The sequence below is a fragment of the Hemicordylus capensis genome, chromosome 2 (genome assembly GCF_027244095.1).
Source record: "Hemicordylus capensis ecotype Gifberg chromosome 2, rHemCap1.1.pri, whole genome shotgun sequence".
NCBI lineage: Eukaryota > Metazoa > Chordata > Lepidosauria > Squamata > Cordylidae > Hemicordylus > Hemicordylus capensis.
In genome coordinates this window covers 405,846,358-405,858,684 of record NC_069658.1, presented here as the reverse complement: position 1 = coordinate 405,858,684, position 12,327 = coordinate 405,846,358, and the positions used below count along the sequence as shown (strand labels likewise).

General features: G+C 43.6%; 1 protein-coding gene across 1 annotated transcript; it reads right to left on the bottom strand.

Annotated features, from left to right (window-relative positions):
- Positions 1-168: 168 nt before the first annotated feature.
- FAM104A (family with sequence similarity 104 member A) lies at positions 169-9,478 on the bottom strand. Its single transcript, XM_053292274.1, has 3 exons — positions 9,166-9,478; positions 6,793-6,889; positions 169-829 (listed from the first exon to the last, which is right to left on the bottom strand). Exons 1-3 carry the CDS (start codon positions 9,210-9,212, stop codon positions 587-589), a joined length of 387 nt encoding a protein of 128 aa, XP_053148249.1. The 5' UTR covers positions 9,213-9,478; the 3' UTR covers positions 169-586.
- Positions 9,479-12,327: the final 2,849 nt, after the last annotated feature.

The following is a 12,327-nucleotide window of genomic DNA, read 5'->3' as shown; positions in this document are numbered from 1 at the left end:
ACCAACCCAATTCAGTATATAAGCATGAGAAGGTTCTTATAGTACACTTATAGTACAGTAAGCACACAATTCACTTACACACCTGTTCTGACTTCAATATAGCCACCTCCCACTCAAGTTTATTACCAGTATGTTCAAGTAGTCTGTGTTCAATCTTTAGAAAGATAGTTTACCATAAAAACTTACTATTTATTGAAATTAAAAAAGGACTTATAAAACTGAACACAAATGTTTAGAAGGATTTTACATAAGCATCAGTTACTAATGAACAGATTAAGAAGTCAGACTGGATTCATTATGCACTCCTATAATACAGAGGTGGATTCTCAGACTCCTGTTGCCACATCAAGGATCCCCACCCTCCTCCTGTCCCCCAAAAGAATCCTATAAAAATTGCTCCAAAGCCCCTTTTGCATTTCAATAGTGCAGCAAACCACAAGTAAACAATTGCCTGTTAACCTGTTATTCCAAATACAAACTGAAAAGGCAACAGGCATTTTGTGCAATTTTAACAAACTTTTAAGTTGAAGTATTCCATCACACAGTGTTATCCCCCTTCACAGAAGGCAGGGCGCTGCTGGGCTCATCATGTTGGAGGACGGCCCCTGCTCTGTAAGCTGTGGAAGTGTGCCTCCTTCAGGATCTGGTTGATGTGGAAGTAAGGACCTTGACATAGTGCAGACTGCTCCTGGAAAGACTGAGGCAGGGTCACTGGGCTTGATCCTGGCATTATCTGGTGTAGGCTGGTTTCTGGCCCACAAGCTCTGTCAGGACTACTTATGATGCTGCTGCTGCAACTACTGGTGCTGCCACTCTCACTACTGGAGGACTACAGAACAAAAGATTGACAAGAATGCAAGTCATCTTAAATAATCTTCACATCAAGTAGGCATTTACAGTAGAGCTCTTTCTTCCTTGTGCTGACTTGTTTAAAAAAGTTATCAGCCTGCTCTTGACAATTATACAGACTAAAAAAAATAGCCATAAACAAAGTTCACAAACCTGTAATTGCTTGTTTTTCAATATGCTAAAAAAAAAGCTACAGGTTGCATTTGTCACCAGGGAGAATTTGATTTAAATTTTGACTTAAATAGCTTCTAGTGAAGATTCAGATTTAATGATTCAAATCATCAGTCAGGAAGATTCTGTTTACAGTCGTCCCTTGTCAACCATAAAGATTCTGTTCCTGGAAAACCTTGTGGTTGATGAATTCAGGTGACAAGGCATTATAACCCATAGGAAATGGGGTTAGGGGAATCACAGTTGCAAAAAGACTAGGAAAAACCCAGTGAAAAGTAGAAAAAATGACCCCTGAAATCCCCACCCCAAATTTCCAAATATTCAGGTTGCAGTTGGTGAGACCTGCCAATTTCCCAGTTGTGGGAAATCTGATTGGGAAACCTGCAGTTGGCAAGGGATGACTTATTTTCTAGTAAAAGTGCATTCTTCTCTGATAGAACCTTAATACGTATTAATCACTACTCAGATATAGATGGAAGTTGCATTTTTAGATGGTAGGTACAGGCTATATATTAGAGCAATTATCTAGTCTGAATTTTTCAAATTAGTTTTAATTTAAAAAATGGGATGATGATTTGGTCATCTTATTTAGTAAATGTTTCCTTCAGAATCCTCAAAGCAGGAGCACTTACTATGCTATTTCATTCAAGGAACCAGGCCTTGCATCTTTGTTGCACTATTTGCATTTTGCACGTATGCCTGTCTTATCCACAGGTTCAGAAGCTTCATTAGAATATTCCCAAATGGGGTCTCATGACTGCTGCCATGATAGGTGTTTCCCTTCTATCACTAGCATAGGAAGGGCATAGGGGGCCTGTGTTCTCACAGTAGCCTACCCCACCCCATCACCCCTTCTCCCTATGGTGGTGGCCACTTCCCTTCCTACCATGGGCACCCAGTAGAACCCCACCCCCACTGATCAGCTGATCTTTAACCAGGCATGGTGGCCATGGCACCTGGCTGCAATGTCAATCACTCAAATGGCTGCCACACATACAAAGAGGCCAGCTGAGCGATGGAAGCAGGGTGGCCTCCCCATGGGCTGGGTCAGAGAGCCCAACAATGGGGTCTGTTGGATGCCCACAGCAACCACTCCCCCCCCGCCCGGTGAAGCCTTGCACACAACCAAAGCAGATTTTGACACTCCGTGTGTTACAGCCTGGCTACATGCATGGATGTATCTTTAAACCCATTCAAAATTCCCATGTTTGGTCCAGCATTGTGTTGTATGCAGATTTGCTGGTGTGGGGAATCGCAGGAGAGGAGAGCTCCAATTTCCAGAAGAGCAGAGTTGCCATTTCAAGGCACAAGTCCACATGGGCTGGCAGGGGGCACGCTTTGACAGCAGTTGCCAAGACAGGGAGAGCAGTCGTCAAGGTACCTGTCCCTGGAGCTTTCCTCCATAGAGCAACCTGGCTCGATTTAGAGCCCCAATGGCTTGGCACTCTCATGAGAGCACAGTCCATGGGAAAAGGAGATGGTTTGTCATCACATACTATTAGAGATGTTGCTCGGCAATTCTCTCTTCTCCCTCTGATGGTTCTTCTCATGAGTTTTTAGGGGGTATCACATGGCCTGGCACTCGTGAGTGAGCACAGTTCACCCTGGGTAAGCATACTCCTTCACAGCTGCTATCTCTCTCCTTCGACTGGAGCACTGGTGACTGGCTCTGCTCATGAGTAAGTCTAGGGACTGCAAACCCCCAAAGGGGAAGGGGCTGGGGCCCCTTCCCCAACATTTCTGTGAAGAAAATGGGATCCTTGAGAATCCCTGCTTGGGGCTGGCCTTTGAACCCCAATCTCCCAGTGAGGGAGAGAAAGGGAAATAAATGCACTCAGCCAACACTAGCTGGGAATGAACTCCGGAGGGCTCACAGCCACGTTCTTTGAACCCATCTGCTCAATGGTGGCTCCACCCCGCTTTTTTTGGGAGGACGAACCTATTTCATCATAGACCACTAATCAGAAGCACAAAGCACACTGGTACGTGAATGTAAATACCACCTTCTCAGCCTACTTCATATATCTGATAAAGCAGACTCTGGCTTATTGTTGACCAAGCTGTAGGAGAGCAATAATTACCTTTGTTAGTTGCTCTATGCTAAAAGCTAAAACAGGTATTCTAAGATATTACATGTTAAGTTTCATTTGCACTAAAGAATCAAATCAGTAGTCTCAATGCTTGTTAAAAAAATACCCCTGAACCAAGAACCAAAGAGGAAGGTATTCAGTAGGCATTTTCTAACAAAATTATGCCATTTTTCAAAGTACAATATAGAAAATGATGCAAACCTGTATTAAAGCAAGACCAATGTTTCCATTATATAAAGCTACCAATGGCAATGTTAAGGAACTTCCAACTGTGGTTCCATGGCCAACTGTACACAACAGGAGTTTCATACTGTTTCAAATGTCAATGCAACAGCAGTGTGGGGAAGAAAACAGTCTCTGAACATTCAAGATTTAACAGCACTGTTTTGTTTGGTCTGCAGTCAGAAGTTATAGAAGACTAAACATTCACTAATATATTTAGCATATTTTTTGGCTAAATGTTGATTCCAGAGGGAAAACCCTCAACACAACAGCTGGAGAATTTTCTAGTTGAATTAGAGTAGCTCACACACAGCCACAGGTGCTGAAAAAACAGGAAGCATTTGGAAGGAGACCTTGTTACCCACTGCACAGAGATATACATTTTCCAAGTTTTATCTAATGCATGAAGCACTTTCATGCACATAGCTCATATTATTAGAAGACCTTATTTGACTGTCACAAGTTTAGCTGAGTTGAAGAGGTGGGAACCTCTTCAGGATCTCCCTCAATTAAATCAGGACCACCTTTCTCAAAAAATATGCTTTAGCTAAAGAGGCTGAATATTCTAACAGAATCAAGAATTATTAGAGTCACAGACCAGCACAATTTACAAACACAAGCCCAGTAAAGTAAACCAAAAAAGTTAGATAGAGTGGTTAAACACATAGATCAGCTAGAATGATTGTTAATGATTGTTAATGATTGTTAATGAATGATTGTTAATGAACTCCTGGCAAATTTTACTAGATATTAAACAGAACATAGCCACATTATAAGATCTTGAGTCATTCTGGTCAGTTAAAAGATAACTGAGATAAAAGGAAACTGTGCAGCCTGGGTGGCAGGTAATAAAAGGAGTTATATATTTATGCCGTATAGCCTAGTAAAATTGGCAATAAAAAAGCACACGTGCTGTTTCAATATCTCCCGAGTTGCAGGGACAAGTATGCTCTTTGTAGGGTTTTTAAATAAATAAATAAATAAATAAATAAATATTCCCCCCCTCCCTTCCAGGGCTGCTGTTTGCCCTCTGTTTCAAAGCTCTGTGATATTTTGTACAGTTATCAAGTTTAGATATCTGGTAGGGTTAGAACTTAGAACGTGGTTGCCCAAATGGACACCCACGGGAATAGAGCCCTGGTCAATTTGACGCTCCATAACATATATTCTTTGAATTTGACCCTGGCATTTTAATGCCCCAAAGTTAACAAAGCAAAAGGGGAGAAACCATTATGATGCAGCCTTTCCTCCAACTCTCTTTCCCACCTGGAGTGGTAGGTATCCACAAGTGGAGCTAAACCTACAGGGTGAAAAATCAGCTTTAGCCAGAATTCAAAGATAGTAATCCATGCTCTGGCCTCTACTTTAAGCAGTTCTGCTTCCAGACGAAGGACAGTACTAAGCACACACTGGGGTACTTGAAAAATGTTCCCCAGAAACTTGGATTGCAGGGATTCCTCCTTGAAGAAGTTAGAATACATGCCGAATAAGAACTGTGCTTGTACTTTAGCCAAAAAAAGCTTTATTGCAGAGTGGATAAATTGGGCACCTCTAGAGCGGTGGAAGGATTGAATTGCTTGTGCACTCTTGTGTGCATTCTGCCTTACACATTCTTTCTGTGCATCCCTTCTGCCTGAAGCCTGGAATATTACACCAAGGTATTTCAAATACTTAACTTGTTCTAACCTATGCCCATTTAGTGACCAGTTCTGAATCTTTGGTCTCTTTGCAAACACCAAGGTCTTAGTTTTGTTATAATTTATTTCTAAAGATTGTTCATCACAATAGTTGGCAAGAGAGAGCAAAGCTCTTCTTAGGCCTATCCGAGTTTGCGAGATAATAACAGCATCATCTCCATATAAGAGTATGACAAGATGTTTGTCTGCTAATTTTGGTGGATGATGGTCTAGATTGCCTAAATGGGGAACAAGAGAGTTAATATAGAAGTTAAACATCAGCGGAGCCAGGATACATCCCTGTCTGACTCCCCTAAATATTGGTATTTCCTTGGTGAGATGTCCCTGAGCGCAGCAACACACTCTTACATGAGTTTTCATATAATTTGAACATCAGAAGTAGTAAATGGTGGTCTACTAAATGATCTCAGTAACTTAGACCAAAGTTTCTCTCTGGGGATCAGATCGAAAGCAGATCTAAAATCAACAAATCCTGCATACAGAGCAGAGTTAGATTTGGAAGTATATTTTTCTACTAAACATTGTACTATTAAAGCAGAGTCCATAATGGAGCAACCTGTGCAGAAGCCAGTTTGCTCCTCCACCAGGATCTTTTCCGAATTCATCAAGTCCAGTAAACGCTCATATAGGTACATAGCATACATCTTGCTCACTATACTAAGACAACGAATAGGTCAGTAATTTTGGGGTAGCTTCCTTTCACCCTTTTTATAAACTGGGATTATTATTGCCATTCCCCAGTCCTTAGGGACACTTGCAGTCCTGTCAAAAGAAAAGAGAGACCAGGACCAGGGTCGGCCATACCAAATTATTTCTGCAGATATGTAATCATTGCCAGGGGCTTTGCAGGTTTAAGCTGCCTCGCCAGGGATTCTATTTCAGTACAAGATCCTGATGGCCACTCTGGCAACTGACCCATATCCAGGTCTAGGCTTGTGACAGCTGCTTCATCTCTCTTATACAACATATGGTAATACCCCTCCCATATAGGTGCAGGTATTATACAGTCAGAGTGGGATAACCGACGCGATGGATGGGAAGCAACCATACGCCAAAATAGAGATGGATTTTTGGATCTCGATGCTGCTATCAGTTGTTGCCAAGACAGTCTTGTGGCGTCTCTCTTTTTGGTTTTCAGCAGCTATTTATATTGCTTTTTCTGTTGTATGATGATCTGCGGGGAGGAAAGCAATCTCTATATGTTTGATATGCACTGACAAGCACTCTTTTAGCATTAATACAATCTGTATCAAACCAGCTCTTAGAGCGAAAGGTAGTACCATGGTCCTTCAGAGATTTGGTAGAAGTTAACACTGTATGCAATGCCTGGACAATTTTACTATAGTGATCCAAAATGCTATTGTCCGACTTGGTACCCAGTAATATTGAACGGAGAAGGACAAGATTTTCAGAATTCAGCGTTAAAGCGACTTGTTCCTCTGTCCTTTCAGACCATCTAACACAAGAGGATTACACTTCTAACGCTGAATTCGAAAAATGGGTTGGTTCTCCAAGTAAAAAGCTTCCAAAGAAATTCAGATGCAACTCTCCAGGGAGATGGTCACTATTCAGACAGCTAGCAATTTTAAATTGCTCCAGACATGTTAGTAAACCTGGGGATACTAACAGAAATATTACACTTGTCTATACAATGCACAATGTACAACTTTTACTCAACCATTCCCCAAGTGCTGTTTCAAAGAAATTCCCAAAGCAATACCAGTTCAGCACTTCAAGTGCACTTAACTTCAATTGCACCCTACCTCAGTATCCCAGGAGTCCTGAAAAACTGCATTTCGGCTACTGCGTTTCGTTTGTGGGATGTGTCCATCATCCTCTGTGCCATTTCGTCGCCTTTTCCTTCAAGCAAGCAATGGGAGAACAGTAAACAGTTTTGGCTGTCAGTTATTCTATGTTATGTGCTTTAATAAAATGTGATAGCTATAACTCACATGTTGTATATTACAAACAGCTTAACTGTTATTTTGCAACGTTCATTTATTCCTTACATTTATATACCGCCCAAACTTTCATCTCTTTATTTTGTTTACATGTTTCTATCAACATGGAACAGAGATGAGATCAATATCACAAAAAGCTGCTTGAGCTGCATAGTAGGAGAGCCCTTTTTACATCACTTGCCTTCCATTCCCCCAGGAAATGGTAGAAGGAAATTCCCCTAAGATTAATCACTTCTTAAAATTAGAGTAAAATTACTCTCTCCTAGGCTATTTGAAGGTCTCAATACCGTATCTAAAGCAAGGGTGTCAAACTGCAGCCCTCCAGCTGCTTTTGACCTACAGCTCCCATCATCCCCAGTCACAGTAGCAGGGATGATAGGAGCTGTAGGCCAACAACATGTGGAGGGGTGCAGTTTGACACCCCTGATCTAAAGGTTGTCTATGACTCATTTCTAAAACAAGACTGAGTAGTATGAATATTTTAGAGATGTTCCTGAGCTCTTCAGGTAAATATCAGCACGTTATTTGTTTTAATTATCCAATTATGTTTGTAGTTAAAATCAAATAAAGTTGTAGAAAATATTAATATGTTTAAGCCCAGAGTAGTGGAGAAGTTTTCTAGAACTGTCTTTTGTTACTGAAAGAGCATAGGTTGTACTACATCCATGTTTTCATTTGATTGAAGGGCTTGGATCCACTCACAAAAATAAGCCCAAGGAAAGAGTATAACTTACCCATTCTGTATGTGGGATCCACACATCAGTGTCACTCTGTGTCAAAACTGTTTTAAGCTCTTTGAAAAATCTTTAAGCAAATGGGTTCAACAATCTCTGCTTGACTAATCATTCATTTTTTGGATGTTATTTTGATGTCATAACAGCATGTGCAAATTGTTACCTCATGAGATGAGATGATAACATTACATGGTGTCAAGTTTGCTAAATGAGAGAAAGCCTATTAACAGTTTATAGTATTTTCCCTATTACTGACATTATCACAATGCTCAAATATTAGACAGACCAAACACGGAGATTTGGGGTTTGTTTTTAAATCGGCCACTGTATCTTCTACTAAATATATACCTGTGACAGCAAGGACCCGTCTCATCAACATCTGCTGGGGACAGTGAGACACACAGAGCTCAGTGGTGGTTGAAAACTGACTTTCAGGCTCTTGGAAAGAAACTGGCACTCCATGATTGAACTACATTGTTGGGTGATGCATAATTGAGTCTGGTGTTCAAAGCTGAAGTTGTGTATAAACTAAAACTGGTCTGGTACACAAAGTTGGTGTAGCATAATGGCTAATATGCTTAGCAGTGCACTACAGCAGTGTGAGCCATAATCTCACCTCAACCTTATGTAAGCCACTATTTTCTCATTCCCTCATTTTCAATACAAGGGTGATATGGACCTACTTTACAGGGCTGTTGCGAGGATCACTGCAATAGTGTCAGACTGTACACTAGGTCTGCACAACTTAGCCCCCCACTGCTGTTTTTTGGACAGCTCCCATAATCCCATAGTTGTAGGCCAACATCTGCAGGAGGCCAAAGCTGCTCTGCCGCACACAAAGGGAAAGCCCCAGGTCCAAGTCTCCAGTCAGTCACAAAACGCACTGGGTGCTCCCGGGTCAGTCACTGTATTTTAATCTCACCTACCTCATAGGCTTGTTATGAAGATAAAGTGTGTGTGGGGTGTGTGTGTGTGTGGGGGGGGGAAACAATGTGCGCCACCCTGAGCTTCTTGGAGAGAGAGCAAGATAAAAACAGGACACTCTGCATATTCTTCAGGCGCTACAGGGCCACTAATTAAATATCTAAGTTTCCCGTGGAGGGCGACAGCAAGGAAGGGGCGAGAGAGAGAGAAAGAGTCCTAGCCCTGCCCTGTCAAGTGTTTCGCTGAACTGTCCTCCTCAGAAGAGTGAAGGAGCCTCCAGTAACTGAAGCAAAATCCCTGACGTCGCCCTTCCTGGAGCCACCGCTCAACCAGACCCGGCAGAGGACAGCCTCTCCCCCGAAACCAGCACTGGGAGTCCCGGGGTCTACCCCAACAAGGCCGCCGCCCCCTCTGCCGCCCTCGCCCCCCAGGCCGCCCGCTCGCCTCGCCCCCCAGTCGCGTTCCGTTCCAAGCTTTCCCCCTCCGGCCACCGTATTCCTCCCGTTTTCTCTCTCACCTCTGTCGCGCTCCTCGCTCGCTTGGCAGAGCCCCCCGGCAGCTCATGGCCGGGCCAAGCCGGGTGCCTTAGGCCAAAAGCTGTGAGAGCAGCAGCAGGCCCCGACTATATCACACTCCCAAACAATTCCACCCTCCTCCTCCTTCTTCAGCCGCCGCTTCCGGTGTGGACGCCTCTGGCGCAAGCGCGTTATGGTCCGCGGAGGCCGCGCCCCTCCCGGCCGCCCTCCGAGTCTCCTTTGCCTCGTAGAGACATTGGCCGAGACACTCCTCCTCGGCCCCCACCAGCATGCAGGAGCCGTGTGACTGCACAGTGAGGGAGAGACAGACGCATGCGCTTTCGTCAAACCTTCCCTCGACTCGTTTTGCGCATGCGTGAAGACCAATATTTCAATTCTGTCTGTCATAGATAGAGACCAGCAACACAGAAGCAGCGACAGTCCTCTGAGCCGGCTAACAACCCAGGTTTAGGCCTGTCTGGTGGGATGTAGCTGCCACTGAGGACAATAAGATTTGCTTCTCAACGCTGGGTCCCCAGATGTTTTTAGACTTCAACTCCCATAATCTCCAGCCCCAAAGGCATTTGGATGGGGATTATGGGAGTTGAAGTCCAACATCTGGGAACCCAAGGTTGAGAACCCCTGGGTTAGCAGGTGCACAAGTTAGCCCACTTGTACCTGAAACGTTTATGCATCCATCATCTTGAACTGGGGTGGCTGGCATAATCACAAACTACACCACTGAGGTGTCCCTATGTGTCACTCACTACAACTGTAGCAAATTTGGTTCAAATCAGGCATTTCACAAGTTAGCCCACTTGCACCTCAAATGTTTATGTGTCCCCTGTCCTGAATCAGGGTGTGCAACATCATCATAGACTACACCGTTGAGGTGTCGCTATGTATCCCTACAGCTGTAGGGATTGGTTCATATTGGTCCAGGCATTGCAAAGCTGATGGTGGGGAACACAGACACACACAAAGAATGCCGGGTGACTGCATAAGCTTACTTTCCTTAAGGAAAGTAGGATAATAAGGGTTCCTATAGGTTTCCATCCCTTAAAAGAGTTAGGGTTTCAAGAACTGGGGTACTTTTGTTCTCTAGGGGGCTCATAAAGCAGAGTATGTCACTATATATGGTAAAAAGGCATGATTCAGCAGGATAAGGCCTACTATTTCAGTCAGATTGGCTTAAGGCCTACCACTACTTTGCTGATAACCACCATCCTGAAGGAAATTAAATCAAGCAGGAAAGCTGTAAGGTTTATGGAAAATTTATGGGAAGGGAATCTGTAGTTTTAGACATGGTTGTTAAAGCATTTGTTATTTTTAGTCATAGGAACATAGGGAACTGCCATATACTGAGTCAGACCATTGGTCTATCTAGCTCAGTATTGTCTTCACAGACTGGCAGTGGCTTCTCCAAGGTTGCAGGCAGGAATCTCTCTCAGCCCTATCTTGGAGAAGCCAGGGAGGGAACTTGAAACCTTCTGCTCTTCCCAGAGCAGCTTCATCCCCTGAGGGGAATTTCAAGTCTCCCATTCAGATGCAACCAGGGTAGACCCTGCTTAGCTATGGGGACAAGTCATGCTTGCTACCACAAGACCAGCTCTCCTCTCATCATCACTGTGTGTGTGGTTTTTTTAAAAAATAAATAAAAAGAAACAAGTTCTAGTAAGAGCTAATCTGCCTGCTTTCTTTTTACTATCCCTACAACTGTACTAAATTTGGTCCAGATCAGTTAGGCAGTTCACAAGTTAGCCTACTTGCGCCTCATACATTCACACCATCTTAAATTGGGGGTGGATGACATCATCACAAACTATGCATTTGAGGTGTCCCTATGTGTCCCTAAAATTGTACCAAATTTGGTCCAAATTAGTTCCCACTTGCCCCTCAAATGTTCATGTGTCCACCATTTTGAATCACGTTGGATGACATCATCACAAACCTTGAGCCATCCCTATGTACACCTGTAGCAAATTTGGTTCAAATTGGTTAGGCAGTGGTTCACAAGTAAGTCCAACTGCACATCAAATGTTCACACATCCAGGGCTGGACTGGGGGCACTGAGAGGGCGGTGGAATGTATGTGGGGAGGGCGCCGGGTTTTGAGCAGAATGGGTGCTTAAGGGTGGGACTGGAAGTATTCACTGGTGCCAAGTGCAGCGGAGCGCAGAGGTGCCCCATGGGTGGAGCACAGAGGTGCCCCATGGGTGGAGCACACCAGGAATATGCCCTGTTGCCCTGTGGGCCAGTCCAAGCCTACACACATCCACCATATTGAATTGGGGTGGATGACATAATCACAAACCATACTGATGAGGTGTCTCTGTGTGTCACTCACTACGAATTTGGTTCAAATTGGTTAGGTGGTTCACAAGTTAGCCCACTTGTGCCTCAACCATTTACATGTCCACCATCTTGAGTTGGGGTGGATGACATCATCACAAACTACGCCATTGAGGTGTCCCTATGTCTCCTTACAACTATACCTGATTTGTTTCATATTAGTCCAGGCATTGCAAATTTAAGGGCAGGGACACGTACACGGACAGACACACACACATGGAATGCCGGGTGATCTCTGGTTTTACACCAGAGGTATACTCCCTAAGAATGGGAAGACTCCACTTAATCAGCATGAGTAGGCTTTTCCCCATAGTGTCTTTTTAAAAAACACCTGGAAATTAAGAAATCCCAAAACCTTTGGTTTAAGATGAGAGTTAAGATGCTTTACATTTTCACTTGTGCTCTAAAAAGAATATAAATGCATCCAAAGAATGGAAATTACAAGTTAAGGTGCCCATCTTAAACTGTAAAGACCTTGTACATTGGTATATTATGATGGCTTTAGAAACGAGGCTCCATGCACCCTCACTTTGCCTTGATCAGAGATGCATCAAGTAGAAATTCATCAGGGGCATTTCTAGGGAGTGATTAGGGGAGCTGCACCAGTTAAATGTCTGCCTGCCTGGATGGATCCCCCCCCCAGCCCAATGTCTAACTGAAAGATCAAGGCAAAGTGTGGGTGCATGGAGCATCATTTCTAAAGCTACCATCATCATCTGTACAGTCTTTACAGCTTATATGGTGCGGAAGTTAAGATTTTGGATTACTGAATATCAATAGTGGAGAATGCATAGCTCGGGGAGGGGAAAAACA